Source organism: Poecilia reticulata, linkage group LG2, assembly GCF_000633615.1.
Source record: "Poecilia reticulata strain Guanapo linkage group LG2, Guppy_female_1.0+MT, whole genome shotgun sequence".
Lineage (NCBI taxonomy): Eukaryota > Metazoa > Chordata > Actinopteri > Cyprinodontiformes > Poeciliidae > Poecilia > Poecilia reticulata.
This window is the reverse complement of record NC_024332.1, coordinates 32648385-32665929: the sequence shown is the minus strand read 5'-3', so window position 1 is coordinate 32665929 and position 17545 is coordinate 32648385. Positions and strand designations below refer to the sequence as shown.

The following is a 17545-nucleotide window of genomic DNA, read 5'->3' as shown; positions in this document are numbered from 1 at the left end:
GAAAAGAGGGAGGAGCTGCAGCTCAAACCTTCAGACATTTTGCACAGCTGATTAGTTTCCACAGGAGATTAAGACATTTCTCAAACATCCATGAAAGAATCAGGGCAACACTCCAGGTACGTTTCTGATGAGGGAATAATATTATAACACAATGAAAAGTCGATTTTACATAGCACTGCCCCCAAAACAGCTTTTCAGACCTTTATAATGCCAGCTAAAAGCTACGTAAAAAAAAAAAAAAAAACTTGAATAAAGCTTGTAAAACTAAAAAAATAGGGGATGATTGGGGATCCTGCTGGCTCAACAGAAGTGAGCCAGAGGCAAAAGCAAATGTCGTYCAGCCAAGTGGTGATACAGCTGAACTTACCCATGTTAGCTAGCATATTTTTTGAGGAAAATAGTTCATAAATATCAATGAAGACAAAACGAAATCCGACACAGAAATCATATGGAACAATGTTCAAAATTATGGTAAAATAAATATTTCCAGTGCTGAGACTGGATGATGCCTCACCTTTCACTGGAAACTGCACCGAGACATTCATGTTGCACAAATGTCCGTGACAGCACTTCACCACCAGCGCCGCAGTTGGTGGCTGTCCGCAGAGCAACGGCCCATCTTCATCACCTTCAACAATGCAGCCTCTCTCAAAGACTGTCGTTCCATTCAGCATCRAGAGAGAAGCAAAGCACTGAAAGCCAAAACATCTCTCCCCACCTCTGCAGGACGGTCCTTCACATAAACATTCAGCTTTCACGCCGTCCTCACCTGGAAAAAAAAAAAACATTTACACCACACATCAGATTGCATCTTTATTAGAGAAAATCCTGCATGGAAAAACCCATCCATTTAAGGCAAACAAGCCTGTTTGATTTTGCGGGATGAATGATTTCTGCTTATCCTTCTTCCAGATTTGGTTAAAGCGAATGTGCTGTAAACATGGGCAAAACGAGTGGTTTGCCACTCTGAAAAGCACTTTCCATTGCAATCCACTGCAGCTGTTTAAAATAACAGTGCCAGACAGCAGATGAAAGGGAGACAGACTAAGAGATGGGTGGTGAGAAGGGGGAAGAAAAATGTGTGATTTTTTTTGGTGTATGCTGCAAGAGAAAGGAGAGCGACAGAGAAAAGACTGTATGTGCTCTGGTGACAGTGCAGTAAAACTCTGCATTCAGAGGTAGCACAACCACTAATTTCAACTGGATTCTTTCTTTTTTGTGTCTGGGGAAAAAAAAGCTTCAACTGTTTGAGCTCAAGGTCTTTTAGCTCTGATGTGCTTTGAGACAAAATTCTTACCGTTCTCGCAGGAACAKGGAAGAACCAGGGCGAGCAGAAACCAAAGAAAGGCCCCTCTTGTCATTGTAGACCTAAAAGAAAGAAGCTCAATGAAAACCTCATTGTCATTTAATTGAAAAAAAAAAAGAAAAAAAAGAAAAGAAAATCCGCATGTAAACCCAGCTAACATTGGGTTAGTTTGGTACTTTTTTCTTTAAATGTAGCTTCTTTCAGTGGGAAAGAGCTGATCATTCTGTCAGCCCAGACATATTTAGAAGACAACTTTATAAATGAAGACCTTTTCTTTCTTTCACAAAAAAAAAAGTCAACACCAAGTTTCAAATGCTCAAGCAAAGAGGGTCTCATGCCTTCCTGTTGGCCCTGGCAACAAGGCATTGAGTGGCAAGCAATGGGGAAACTGGTGCTCTCTTATTGGCTGCCTCTGTGTGAGAGGTGTGTGTGTGTGTGTGTGTGTGTGTGTGTGCATGTTGGACGGACAAGCTACTTGGCAGTGAGGCAAGAGTGAGGAAAAGGGGGGGRAAAAGCGGGGTTAGGGGAGCAGGACAGCAAGGTTTCCTGAATAATATAATTTACCTGGAGAGTATGAAGGATCAAAAGTGACACAGAACAATAAATACATGGCTGAATAGTTGCTTTTACAGCTGAAACCAGATATTTGCCAACACAGTAGGACTTTTTATCATTTAAGGTAATTTAGAATCGGTAAATTATTTGTATTTGCTAAATGCCAGAATACATACAATCGCTAATTAATTGGTAGAATTGCATTTAAAACTGTATGAATTAGGTGAAATGTTCTGGGCATCCTTCTAAAAGCTTCACACAGTAGTTTGCTTGAATTTTGGCCCATTCTTCCAGACCAAACTGGTGTAATGTTTCCAGGCCACCTTGTTAGAACAGACTTTCAGCTCTGGCTACAAATTTTTTTTGGGACTCAGATCAAGGCTTTTAATTTGGCAGGATGATTAGTCGTTCATTTAGAAGGCTTGATTGTGTGAAAGCTTTAACTTCCTGGGAAATGCCTTGATATGGTGCTTTATTTCTACCACCACCACTGTACTACAAAGCAGGAATAGAGTTCTTGCACTCTTAACATTCCCTTTTATCCTACAAACCTAGCAAAGATCATTATTGCTAGGTACCTCCACTAAATTTAATTCAGTTTTATTAAGACAGTGCAAATTTACAAAGAAATTAACAAATGCAGCCTACAAACCAAAATGTATAGTTCAGGGCTGGCAAATTCCAATCCTCAAAACATGCAGGACATGCTATGTGTCCCTGCTCCAACAAATATGTTAAATGGCTGAACATTTTTTTTTTTTTTTTTGCAGAAGCCTGCTAATAAAGTATTCATTTGCTACAGGCGCGTTGGACCAAAAGCACTCGGGACACCAGATCTGGAATACTGGAGATGCCCACTCCTGATATGTCATTTCAATGCAGTCATTCAAATTCAATAACAACGCACCATATTGATTCTAGTTAGAAAACAATGGGGTCATGCTTAGTTTTTTTTTTTTTTTTAATGCCAACCCAACTGGTTAAAAACATGTTTAGCATCAAAGGAAACCCAGCCGATTGCACTGAATCACTGACGTTGCTCATAAACTCCCTTTTGCCATGTTCTGTAAAAGTCCTGCTGAGCCTCAAGTGTTTTTAGGGATGCAAGAAGCGCGACTAGGTTTGTGAAGCCTTTGGTATGCCAGTTTCGTCGACCGATACAAGCTGAGAGGGAAGTCAACCCCGAAGCTGCTCATTTTATTAAGATAATATGTACAGTCTGTGGAGACATGGCCTGGAGTGTGCCCTGGTCATGTTATCCCAAGCACTGGGAACGTTATCTTGGCAACATGTGCGCCTGAGTGCATCTGCGCCGCTGATAAACACCCCAACACCACCTACATCCACTCCCACCCCTCCTTCTCCAGGCCTTTGTGCCCATCTCCCAGACATAAATGATTAAGCACGTAATGCTAGCGTCGGCCAACGGCGGCGTCTGCACATGCCGCTTGCACACAGACCACATGCTGCTCCTTTAATCAGAGCACAAAACAGAGGCTGCCACACAGAGATAATCAGGAGCTCCGTCTGCTCCCCTGGGACCAGGGAGAGGAGGAACGCCAGAGGGGGCAGACAGCGGGCAGGAGGAGGTAAGGCCTGTGGGCAGCAAGGGGACAGTAGGTCAGAGAGAGAGACATGTGGGAGGATGCAGCCTGTGTCGGTGAAGTAAACTAAGACGAGGGGGAGGTCTAGCTTTAGTGCCAGGGGGGACATGAGCTAGAAGGACACCCTGCTATGGGGAGGGGGAGGGAGGTGAGGTTATTGGCTCATCTTATAGCTAACGGAGAAAGGAGATACACTTGGGTGTACTGGAGCCCGTTTGAGTTTGCACAGAAACTAAACTTGCCTTGCAGTCAGAACTATGTAGGCCTTTTGAAGAAGTAGTGAGGGGTCATTCATTCAGCCAGTGATGGAAATTGCCTAAAGACTGTCCTCAGCTTTTGTTTCCTTCCCATATAAGGTACACCAGGTCCAATCCTACTGCATTTAGTTACATCTCTTTCTTGGGGGGTGTTATAAAAAAATATCAAAGAAATCAACTTTGGAAAGACAAACAAAAAATGCACAATTCAAAGTTCCCTTGATAAAATGCTTGTATGTTGAGTCATGTCATTTTTCTGGATGAAGCATCAGATATGCATTCCGTTTATTTTTTTTCCTATAGAAAATACTCATAGCCTTGTTTTTCTGTTTTAAGATGCGTCATCAATAAAACCGAAATTGTGTTTATAATTGCTTATATTGCTTTTTAGCAAATGGCACTATATGATAGACTGAACCTGACTGCATCGGTTTATGAACTAGACTGAATTGGGTTGTATACCAGGGGTGTCCAAAGTCGGTCCTCGAGGGCCGGCATCCTGCATGTTTTAGTTCTCTCCCTAGTGGTAGTAACAATCTCCTCAGCAAGTCAGTGTTCTGGTTAGGCCTTCTGATGAGCCATCATTTGATGCAGGTGTGTAAAACCAGGGAGATCTGAAACATGCAGGATGCCGGCCCTCGAGGACCGACTTTGGACACCCCCGTTGTATACAGTTGGAGTTGAATCTAATCAATAGCGTATGGGACAGGTCTGAATTGCTTTGAACAGAATTGGATTTTATAAGAATTGAATCAGTTTGTCAAGACATTTGCTTTGAATTTCCAGTTTAATTAAATGTTTCCATGTTTGACTCCGACTGGTGATCGATTTGCACATTGAACCACACACAAAACCAGGAAATTGTATAAGAGCCTGATGGGAGCATCTCTGGTGAAAAAAATAAAAAACAAACAAAATAAATAAGCCTCAGACAGCAGGAAAGCATGGTGTCCTGTGTCTCTACTCAACAGCCTCAGACAGAAAACGGTTCACTACATTTTTCTTTGTTAGAAACCAAAAGGCCTTTTGGACCTAAAGTAATACCCTTGATACCAGTTCCTTTCTTCCAATTACACACACCGGTTTAAATAAACTATAACAAATTAGCTATTTGTTATAGATAATTTGGGTCCTAAAACTTCATATCTCTTTAAAGGAAAAAGTGTTCTTGGTGCAAAATCAGTCCAAGTCGTCTCCAGCAAAAATGTATCCAGTTTCCCCAAAAAATAATAATCGATGGATAAAAATCTAATCCGGTGAAGTTCTTACAACTCTTATATAATGTTTAGGACTGGAAAATATGACGGTTATTTTCTTTGCTTATCAAAAGCATAACAAAAAGTAACACTGAGGCATGACGAAACATGAAACTGGCCAACAGCTTTGACATTGGAAACCTCAGAAGGGATTCTTGAGAAGGAGAGAGGCAGGGCTAGCATCTGCAGAACTGATTGCAATGCAACTACACAATTTTGTGGCGCTCTGTGACTGTCTGTTGCAGGCCTCTTCTCCTGTGTATTGAATTCCTTGGCTGTGTTGTGCAGGGCTGACATTTTGCCAAGGGTGTGCACTCACACTTCTCTTACCGATTAGGTTTTAGCAGTAATAGTTGTTAATAGAAATGCTATTTTACAAAACGTATCGAGTAATTCGTCTAAAACACTTAATTCAGGTGTTTTAATCACTTCTATGGTCACAGGTGTATGAAATTATGCACCTAGGCATGCAGCCTCTGCTTCTACAAACATTTTGCGAGTTCCAGCGTGGTGCAGTGAGCAGATGCCACAGTCTACTCATTATTAGGAATGACAGCCACTTAGCCAGCCACAGGGCAGGCTCAGCAAATGCTGAGGGTCATTGTGCACAGAAGTCGCCAACTGTCTGCAGAGTCACCAGCTACAGACCTCCAAACTTCATGTGGTCTTTACATTAGCTTAAGAACAGTGCGAAGAGAGGTTAGTGGGATGGTTTTCCCTGGCTGCATCCAAGCCTTACGTCACTAAGTGCAATGCAAAACCGCAGACTGAGTCGCCACTGGGACCCAGAGCAGTGGCGATGTGTTCTCTGTTGTGACGACTAGTKAATCGACATTTGCCAGGAGAATGGCACCGGTCTTACTGGACAGTGTCAAGTGTAAAGTCAGCTTTGGAGGGGTTTATATTGCAAAGCTTTTTTATTTAGAAGTAAGATAAACTCTAGCGCTTCAGTGTAACGGGAGATTGTGAGCCAGACTTTCTCCGTCAACATCTGCGAGCTCACAAATGCACTTCTGAAAGAACGGCCGGATATTCCCAAAAAAAGCACATTCCTAAATCTGTATGAAAAGCCTTCCCAGAAGAGTTGAAGCTCTAATCGATTCAACAGTTTGGGTTGACATTATATTAGACCCTAAAGATTGAGAATGGGAAGTTGTTTAATAAAGTGAACTCTAGCCAGCTCAAAAATTTTATTTTGGGATAAGTATTTGCGCGATTATTTACAAACATTTAAGACTCCTAAGCTGGGAACTGAGTTTAAGAGGAGACCGACCACAATTCAGCACAACACAATCTAATTAACGTGCGAACAGCACCAAGAAATATCTCAATAACACATTTGAGAAAACTGGGTACAACTGCACTCCCGCTGAGTGCTACTGGAGAGACTTAAAAGTAATCGTAGCTCATATTTTTTGACGGCATGTTTCTCATCCAGGTCTCCGTGCAGTGATCCCACTCGAGAGAGAGAGAGAGAGCCGTCTTCATAAGAACTTCTCTAAGAAGTTGAGCAGAGCTTAAAGCGATTATGTAGAGATGATTACACATGCCTTTCACATTTTGTTGTTAGCACAACTAAACCTAAAAAAGCAGTCAAGATGAATTAGAAACATGTCAGACATTCCTGAAAATCTTATCATTATCCTCATCGTCATCCATTACCTACAACAGATGGTTGAAAGAACTTTCCACAGGAGCTCAAATAGCTCCATGTGGTTGGCTGCTTTGTTACTTTAGTCCATTTACTGGGATCCTACACAAGTTCATGTAAAAATTCCCTAATTTTTCAGAAGTGGCATATGTTCATCTTACAAACATAACGATTCAATATAAATTTATGCAAAATGTTTAGTCCAGGCAGACTTTAAATATGGCATCTTCAAAAACTTGAAAGTAACTAATAGATCAAAGGGATTAAAGAAGAAAAGAAAGAACAAAGGAGAAAAAGGATACAAGGAAGAGGGGAAGCAAGGAGCTGTGAAAAGGAAGGACAGATATGTGATAAGCAAAGAAGGACACATGGGAGAAAGGATGAAACAAACAAAGGGAAAAAGGGAGGAAGGAGAAACACAGAGGGGAAGTAACGGACAAAAAACCAGGGAAGTAAAAAGAACACACAAAAGAAAGAAGAAACCCAAATAAAGAATAAAGGACACAAGAAAATAAGAAAGGAAGGAAAAGTTGCAGCGATGAAAGAAATTAATGGTGGAAACCAAAAATACAGAAGGACACTAGGAAGAGAGGAAGAAACAAAAAAAGGACAGACATAAGGGAGGAAGGTCGCAAGGAAATATCCAAGGAAAAAGAAAGGATACTATGGAGGAAGTATAAGATGGTGACTAACGTCTTGGAATTTTCCATACTCTGGAAAAACACAGACATCAAATTCCATACTTTTCTACACTGCATAGGAACCCTGCATTTAGTATTCAGGTCAGCTACAATGAGAGAATGACAAAACACTACTTTGTCTGATGAGCGTGGTGCATCACCGAGGTTGAGGAGGGAGGCTGCTGAACCCCTGCAGGAGTTGCTGAGTCATCACGCTGGCAGAGAGGGAGACGAGAGGTGGAATCTGTGTCTGTGCTGGCAGGCTGGCACGGTTACCATGGCACAAATAGCCCCGGCACCGAGAAGACTGCAGCGAACCGCAGGGCGGCAAGTGGAAGGAACAGGCCGAGTTCAGGGCAATGCTGAGCCTGCTGTCCGTGTCCCTGTCGCTATGCCTCCCTGACCTGCAACCAGAGAGCCGACGTGCCATCAGGGACACACAGATGGTCCGCTCCTAGGTGGATGTGGGTGTAATGCAGACCTGAGGGCAAAAGCTGTACTCTTTGCAACAGCCCTCATTCATATCCACACCACAGCATGGCAGAGCAGCATGCTCGCCTTTCTATGCCAAGCAAAAATGCGACACTGGGAACGACTGAACTACAAATAAAGAGTAAACAACCTGAGACTAAAACCCTAAAGAAGGTCAGGAGGAAGCTAGCCATAGAGTATGCACCGAGTCAGACATTAAGGGTGAATATTAAAATCTTTTTCAGAATCGGAGCACATAGATATGAATGTGGAGTAATGGCTTAAAACAAATGTACTTGTTTAAAAATACCATCACATAAACTGATGTGGTTTACAATCAGTAATTAAAATGTCTAAAAAGTTATAACGGCATAAAGTAGCCGTTTCTTTATACATTACTGGTCAAGATGCGTTAAATTTTAATATAGAGTGAAATCGGGCCCAGTGCATGCATAGTATTTGCAAATAAGTTGGCAATCAATCTCATACTATTGCAAAACCATTTTATTTTAAATAGTGCCACATTTTAAGGATTTCCTCCTTCTCAGTGTTCCTGACTGGTTGCACAAGTCACATGGGGTCCCTCCAACACTCCCTTGACCCACCAAACCGGCATATATACAAGTCAGCAAGTGACTTGCATCTCTTGACCCTTGCAAATGAAGCAAGGGTCAGATTACCTCACTTGCTGAGGCAGGGGCGCAACAGAGGTAGGCCGATTTCAACCCCCCACTTGCCACATCAGTCCTGTCACACTTAGAGATGGCAGAAAATGTGCCTTATTTCAACCTTGAAGTGTTTTGTGGATTTGCCAAGAGTATAACCATCATCTCTTTGCATAGAGATTGCCTGAAATGATGACAAGCATTCTTTATCCATGGAGGGAGATGTCCCACCCGTCATCCACCAGTTGTTTTGCTGTGATCAGAGGTCATAATCAAAATCTCCAACCTAACACACCACAGTGCCGTTCCGCTGAGACTAATATATTTGTGTTCTTATGAACAGAAGCATCGCAGTGCTGCTCAGAACGTGGAGCTTTTTAACCTCGGGAAGCACATGTTCACAGGACAAGAGTCCCGTCAAGTAGTGAATGAACGAGGGACTTTAGTGTTTTTGGAATTCGCAGTGCCCCATCAGGCCTGGCTGGGCTCCATCTCTCATGGCCCTTCAGTTTCTCAGCAGTAGCTCTCTTTCACAAGCAGAGCAATGAGACCAAATGCAAATGGCCCCCTGCTTATGTGCAATTGTCACTCATGAATTTGTAGCAGGCAGAAGCATAGCAGGTTTTTGTTCCTTGGATACTCTGCTGCCCTGGGTGTTTGCTCACACACATACAAAGTACTTGCCCTAGATCAAATGTACTCGGAGACAATGGGTGTCTTTTCTCCTCAATGGTGCCCCACCCTGCAAACCACCTACACACACCAACAACACCACCGACACACCCCACAGTCTTCTTTTTTTTTTCTTATGGAATTGCAAAATATCTGATTTGTTTGCTTTCAGAAGTAAAAAGACATGGACAGTCTGGCATACAGAAAGCTTGTTCAACAGTATTTTAACTCATGTACTCTCAAATAACACCAGCATAAATCTTTTTTTTTTTTTCCCTTGCACAAATAGTGTTTTTCCTTCTGCAAGTTTCATCATGGCCTTGTTTTGTGTGAAATTCACTGAGAAATTATTGAAGGTTTTTCTTCACTTAACAAGCCTTCCATGCAGCTGTCACCATAGCAATTAGACAACCGTTTTCACACACCCTCCAAAACATCTAAAAACAGCCAATACAGAGACGGTCTTTATGGCCAGCAGCCATGTTTGCCAAAAGAGGAATGCACAGACATTCATGCTGCAAATGGCCATCCCTCAAGGCTCACTGGCCTGGGGGGAAATGCATCACTGAAAAGGACACAAAGATTTGCATCAACTTTTTCAACTTAACTTTATGTTCCTTTCGAAACCAGTGAAATAACAGCAAGAAGTAATAAGCGTTTGTTGCTATGTTCAATCTAGCCACACCATGCTGATAATCACTAGGTAAACAGCTTGCAACTATACAATAAATGCATCTACGCCACTGTGTGCATCAGTGCGGCTGAATCTGGTTCTGACATCCTGCTGCCACTCTGGCATTTACAGCCGGCAGAGTTTCCTGCCTTTCGAGAGTAAAGACTTCTAAGAGATCAGGTCAGTTGTAAATGTCTTCCACTCCCATTTTCACACATGCTCTGAAATCCTGAACTTTTATGGACATTATCCTTGGTGGCAGGATGTGGGAACGAACAAGAAAAAAAAAAAAAAAAAAAAAAACAGCAGTAGTCTAAACAAGCTTTGTACTTTGTTTACCAACCCGACTTCTCAGGCATAAAGTCCAGATAATATCCAAATGAGTGCAAGATCAAATCTAACAGGGAAATGATATCCATTAACAATTTTTTGGAGGTATAATAGCTTCCACTTGAGAACCATCAAAAGATCCTCTAGAGACCAGAAATGCTTGGTGTTCAGCTTCATCAGCGCAAAACGGCAACCATGCAGTAACTTACTCCGAAATTCAAGCTAGGTAAAGGCAGTCTACAGAGGCACAGTAAGGCACAGAACAAACACTCTTCAGTGTAGAACCTCCTACCAAGTGAAGACCTGAGCCCAGTTCATAATTTGCTCTACTTTTCACCTGTCCACTGTAGTCAAGTGAGTCTAATGGTCACTACACACATCTGTGTGAAACCCAAAATTTGGAGTCCATGGAAGTTGTGTGTACAAGCAGGCCATAATGGTCTCAGTCAGAGGGTGGCGCCAAACACAGCAGATAAAGAGGATGGCCAATGAGGAGAATATTGGCCATCTTCTCCTATTACAAAAACTAATCTGGTATTCTGGTGAGAAGTCACAATATTACTACTTACCATTACTTTGTTTCCTCCTTTGAGTAGACAATGTTGTTAAACTACTGCAATTACTATTATTGTGGATGTAATATTAGATGAGTGTCTCGTAAGTCTCTCGCAACGTAAAATAATAAATCTGATCTGTAGAGATAAATTATTCGGCTATACTCGCAACACAAGGACCGCAATCACATATCATTCCTGAACATTTTTAACAATTTACCACTTTTCTTATGTCTTTTACAAGTGCTACCAGATACTCAAGAATCAGGCTGGACATTGATCTGAGCTCTAAAACATTTGAGCAATACTGACTTTATTATGTTTAAAGTTCTAGCTAGATCTGATTAGGCAAACATAAACACAGATGACTAATAATGAAGCTAAAAGTTGAGGCATTTTGTGTCTGTCCTAAGGTTATGTTAGGTTATGAAAGTTCATTAAAAAGTTAATTTTGAAAAAGACAGCCATTTATTTACCCTCCTAAATTGTGATGAGCCACTGAAAAAGAAACGCCACTGGAAGTGCAACAATGTAACAATTTACAGTTACTACCCGTATACAAAGATATTGCCCTTGAAACTGGATACACAATTTCATTCCTCTGAAAATGTGCAAACTATAAACCAATGTCTAACAATAACTAAAAAAATCTTCATGTTAAACCACTGAAATGCGTAACAATTAAGAGTACTGTGACTGGTTAACTATTAACTGACCATACTAAAGTTGGTATTAATAAAAACAAAATCCTAATAGTGGAGTGACAGCACGGACAACACTGTGCACCTAAACCCACTTTGCAACATCATTTTGACTTCCAACACCTTCATAAATTGAAGTCTCATATTTGTCCAACTAATTTCACCTTTCTACAAAACAGAAATTATATTTAATTTCATCCAACTCAAATATCAGTGTGATATGATGATGTATTAAAGAAAGTATGCATCTCGTCTCGTCCATTTCTTGTGAACCCAACATCATGCATCAAATCGTCTCATAAGAAGGACGCCTTCCAAATACTAATCCAAAAAAATAAACACTGAAAATAAAACCTAGAATAGTGCGACGTTACAAAAATTATACCGTTTTGTAAAAAAGAAAAATAATAATAATACCACCTTTTTGGTCCAAACACAACAAACATGTTGGACGTACTCTAAAACATGCCCCTATGTTTTAGAGTATGTGTGCCAACAGCTGGAGCTCACTACCCTCATAACAGATCGACATGAATATATGCCGTTATCAGGTACGAGATGGAAGATTATTTGCAAACTGTAGACAAAATGCCCCCACCAAACAAGACAGCCTGTCGGGCCTGGAAATGAGATCAGGGAGATGCAGCAACTAAAACAAAGCCATAACTTTTCCCTCTAACAGCAGAGTGATAAGACAAGAGCACAGGAGTGAGTGCAGGGCTTATAAAATGCGTTTTGTAGACTGTCTCCAGAGCAGTCTGGGGTTTGCTGTGGAGAGGAGAGAGGAGCCACTAGCACTGCAAATCTATGCGGGTGTGCATCTGTGCAGACAGCAGCGTCTCGCCTCTCCTCGCCCCGTCTCCACTGCTCTTCGTCCACGTTTGAACACAGAATGGGAGGAAATCAATAAGTCTGTGCGAGAGCCACCAGGTGAGCAAACGAGGGTGATCTCCTAAACACCAACCAGTGGAACAAGACTAAAATATCTGGCATATGTACAAAGGCAGCCCCCTTTCATCCCATTCTCCGTTTCTCTCCCTTTAACTTCCTGCCACCCGCTGCGAGCGCAGAGCCCGCAAGTCCCAGACAGCTTTCTCCTCGTCATGATCTGTTTGGGCTGCATAAGGCTGATGATTATTAAAAGGCTCGAGGATTTTAAATTTTTTTTTTTTTAACTAAAAATAAACGCTGCAGATAGAGGGGCCCCTTTCTAAAATGCTGGACACCAGAAGCAAGCGCAACCCACATGCTGTGCTCCTCCGCAGTCTGCTGCCTCATCTGATGCCAGGTCTGTTGCTAGTCAAAGTTTCTCATAAGTCAGCACAAGCACACAAGAAACAGGACAAAAAGTGAAGCAAGGTCGCTATTCTAGACTCCAGGCCAAACCCTGCTCTCTATTTTACTCCTCAGCCTCCACCTCCCACCTGCATAACCACGCATACACACAGAATCACACACACACTTACAGGCCCTCCTCCCTCCCCTATGCTTCCCCCCACTTCAGCTTAAGARCCACCTACATTTAAGAGCAATGATCCACAGACGTGTGCTCAGACTTGAAGCAGTCTATCTTGGTCTCATAACTGCAGTTGCCTTGTTAATGACAGACTTTGCAGCATGATGCCACACACACACACACACACACACGAACTCGCCCCTATCCCCAAAAACTCATCTCCGAGAAGTCTGCAGAGCTTCAGTGCTGCTCTCTGGTCCACACTCGCATATTGTTCCCGTCGTCGATGACGGACAAATGACTGGGTACAGAGAAGTGATTGTGTTCTGAAATCTAGACCCGCTCAGCCAAGAAAAAATAAAAAGTAAAAGAAGGACGCTGATCTCMCTTTGTTTTCTAAACTCTTCAGACCACCATGGGAAAATTATACACTCTGCAACCATCAGACGGAAGAGCTCAAGCAATGCAATAACAGAAGAGAGTATGGATTTCTGAGGAGCCAGAAAGATTTGGGAGCCACAACAAAGAAAAGGATGTTGGGAATTCCCAACAAACAAAAAGCTTGGCTAATGATTCAAAAAAATGTTAACATTTGAGTTTAAACCAGGAAAAAAAAAATCTTTAGGTTGAGCTTGAGAATCCATTAGGTTAATTACTGTGTTCCATATATAGATATTTTCATTTCGAGTGGTGCACTGCAGTTGTATTATAACTAATAAAGTTACTTTRTTAATTTAATATGTCAATGAATTTCAAGCTGCAAAATTTCCACAATTTTGAAACATGAAAACTTTCCATGTTAATAGGAACTTGGTACAATTAGTGGATAGTCCTGGAGTTTAAATAACAGAGTTGGCGCTCTCCAGAGATTTTTAATATACATTTTAGAATAATCTCGACTAAAACAAAACTTCATGCAAGAACATCTGAGCATCTAAATGCTATTCCCATGCACATTTATATTTCTGAAGGAGAGAGTCATTTCAATTCATTTTTATGAAGGGATCAGTCATATCTCATTGATTCATGTTTCTGTTGTTCAATAAAAATCTCATTCAATAAAACAATTYACATTTGGTACTTTTATTCATCAGCAAAACGTCTCAWATGTACAGTAATCGTTTCATATTTTAAATTTCGCATTGATGTTTTTTGTGCGTTTAAATTCCTCCTAATTTCAGGTGAATTCCCCATGAATCACCAGGGGTGCCTCAAGTCAGAGGGTGATACATTAATGACGGAGGAAAATCCGGCAGGGTAATACCTGCATGACAGCTGTAATCTCTAGATAAATATCAGTCAGATTAGTTGGGGGGGGTTAAGTCTGGCAAAAACTCTTGAAGTATGTCAGCCCACTCATGCAGAGCACTCCTATATATAGTGAACCCACTAAGTTTTAAAATTCACAATAACTAGGGAAGAATGTTGCATAATGCAAACAATTAACATGGACTTCACATTAACCTGAATGTGTTTTTTCTTTTGTCACAAATCTCTAAATAGTAAGTGATGGATCTAGCTTTCTTCATCAAGTAATTAGAAATAAAATAACTTTCCTAACAAGGGCAAATATATGACCCATTTTTGCTAACTGCATTACTTGCAAAATGCAGACTAGTGATGTTGAGGACTTTTCAGGTCTCTCTATTGTCAAATGATTAAATCAAGGAATTTCTTGGATCACATGAGCGCTAGGAACCAAGATACTTGGTCAAAACGGTAAACCTCAATTTAAAAAAAGGTGTCACTAAAGGCAGAGCAGGCAAAGAAGATCTCAGGAATATTACAACAATGTTTTTTTTTTTCTTATTATAAAAATACTGTCAAATGTGCTCACCCATATCTGGACAATTTATAACGCAAAGACGACAAGGACGCAAAGACTGCAGACATCTACAGGGGAGACGTCACACACCAGTCCATCGTCAACAGCTGCTGAACTGGAATGCAACACTGTAAGATCTGTGGTGTTCAAAGTTAGCCCTTAAGGGCCACCRTCCCGCATGTTTTAGATGTTTCCCTGGTCAAACACACCTGAATCAGATGAATGTGTTATCAGCAGGCCCCTGCAGAACCGGATTACTCCTGCAGGGACAAATCCAAAACATGCAGGCCCTAAAACACTGGAGTGGGACCAACCAATTGTTGACTCYTAGATCAAACTGAAAAGTGCTGCATTTGAAAATAGTTTTGACTGTAGATGCGTGAAGGTCGGCAACAATCACAATTATTTTGTACACATTAAGATCAGAAATGTGTTGAAGACATTAAGGCATCAAAAGTCCCAAAAACGCTAACTGTTATGTGAATTAATTAAACAATAATGGTGTAGCCTTAGCTTGCAGTCTGATGGTTGTTTATCTAAATTTCCAAATCTTAAAAAAACAAACAAATCATTTATAATGCTCTACTGTAAGGACATATAATTATTTGACTCAATACTAACCAGCATGAGGTAATTTAGATTGTCCTTTCAAGAGAGACAACATCAAGTTGCAGAAGATGAGAAGTTTGGAGACTCTATTCCAAAGCAAAACATTTAGTCTCAACTCATCCAAATGGAGATACAAATAAATAAAACTAAAGGTCACCAAGAAGTTGAGCCCCACTCCAATCTACGTCTTCTGATCCGACCACTGTCTGCCAGAGTCCAAGACAGAAGTGCCTCACTGAAAACAAGTCTGATCTAAGTGACTGGTCAGCTATGGGGTTACATTCTCCAGACCACACAAACACATGACCGCCAAGTGGCACTTCATACTGACAGCTGGGACTATGACAAATAACCTGAATGTTTAAGCCCCGCCAAAGCTTCTTCGGTTACTTCACTGACTCCTACAAGTTCGGTACTTTTACCTGCTGATGATTTGTGGCGGTGTTTTGAGTCTTCTAATTTAGCGGTCCCCAACACTGGTCCCCAAGGCCCACTGCCCGCCCTGCAGGTTTAAGTCGTTTCCCTCCTGCTGCACACCTGKGTTAAAATGATTAACCGGCATCTGCAGCAATTGCAGGAGTGCAAAGGAGGTGATGCAATCATATGAATCAACTGTGTTAGAGTCCGGACTTATCAAAAACATGYGAGGCAGCGGTCTCTGAGGACAAGGGTTTAGGGACCACTGTTCTAATTGATCCTGAATTGCATTAAGCTATGGCGATGATATACTTTTTGAAAGAGAAACACTTTGCCATGTGAAAACACTCACAAGCTGCTTTCTAAGAGACACCTTGTTGGTAACAGACTGGAACCCTTTGCCRTCAGAACCGACTYAATTCTTCRTTGCACTGATTCAACAAGGTGTTGGAAACCTTCCTCTGAGATTTCCATCCACACTGACATAATATCATCATGCAGTTGCTGCATATTTGTCTGCTGTACACCCACAATGTTAATATCTTGTTCCAACACATCCCATGGGTGCTCTATTAGATTAGGATCTTTGGCTGGGTAGTTCCCTGGAGCCATATTTATGAGACTAGTTGGAAATGGATTGGGTTTATCGACTTAATGCATCATCCTGCTCCAAGGACCCATGAGAAGATKAGTACACTGTGRATATATCTGACAATAGTCAGACTGCATTCAAAAATGTGCCAGGTAGAAATCCCAACTCACCACCACCTTGAGCCTGAATCATTGATCCAAGGCAGGATTGATCCAGGTTTTCCTCCCGTTTACACCCAATTCTGACCTCACCATCTTATYGCTGCAGTCATAACACAGATAGTGAGCAGGCAACGACATTTCATCCAGTTATTGTCCCATTTTAGAGATATTGTCCAGATTGTAGAATTGTTTTCTTGGATGACAGCCCCAAAAAGATATTTTGCAGAAGTAGACCATCTGATTCAASGGTCAAAATATTAAGCGCTCAGAGATGGTATTTTGGTTATAGCAGTGGTCAACAATGTAAAGAGTGTTACAGTTTTACTGTTGACGATTATGATGACAATATTAATAGTGTACAATCAAAGGAATGTCATCAACATTCTTATATTGAGCTTTGAAAACTCAAGCAAGAAGCTCTGTGGGCATAGAAATGGCAGCGCAAGTCCATTCATCTGGCCAAATACATTATTACAAGCAGAGTTTACATCCCACAAAATATTGCACCCGATAAGCCAGTCCAGTTGTAACAGGGATTGATTTGAGCTTTTGTTGCCCTTCTAGCATCGAGAATCAGTCTGAAATTTTTCTTCTGAAATTAACATGGGATTTGGGACCATTTTCTGTCAACATGAKATTTGGTCGTGCATGAAAATCCCAAAAGATCCGTTTTTCCAAATACTATTAACTAGTCCATCTGACTCCCGCAAGCATACCACATTCAAAGTGACTCAAACACCCCCTTCCCCCTCCATTCTGTTGTTTAAACTTCAGCAAAGTGGTCTTCAACTCTAGTTGCTTTGATGCTTCACATTAGTGCCAGGTGATTGGCACATTAGCTCTTCGTATGGTCAAGCTTTAAAGGAGGTTTTCCTAACGAAGTGGCCGGTGAATGAGAGAGTGAGTCTGTTGAGGTGTGATCAGTCCAATCCCGTCAGGTGTGTCACCACAAAATTAACTGAGTTACAGAGGACGGTGGGGGGGGGAGGACATTCTGCTCAAACTTCCCAGAGAACATGAACCATAAGAGAAGCAGAAACTAGAGGAGCACCTAAACGTGACGCATTATCATTCACACATCTTCAGGACAATTATCTGCTGAGTGTTTTC

At 41.4% G+C, this 17545-nt stretch overlaps 1 protein-coding gene across 1 annotated transcript in view; it reads right to left on the bottom strand.

Moving 5' to 3' along the window:
- The window catches only part of LOC103461685 (activin receptor type-1), a 30604-nt gene that overhangs the window by 11941 nt on the left and 1118 nt on the right, over positions 1 to 17545 (bottom strand). The window contains exons 2-3 of the mRNA XM_008403990.2: positions 1298 to 1368; positions 515 to 769 (exon numbers count right to left, since the gene is read on the bottom strand). Coding sequence (XP_008402212.1) covers positions 515 to 769; positions 1298 to 1361 — 319 coding nt within the window. The 5' untranslated portion in view covers positions 1362 to 1368. The remainder of the gene's footprint in view (positions 1 to 514; positions 770 to 1297; positions 1369 to 17545) is intronic.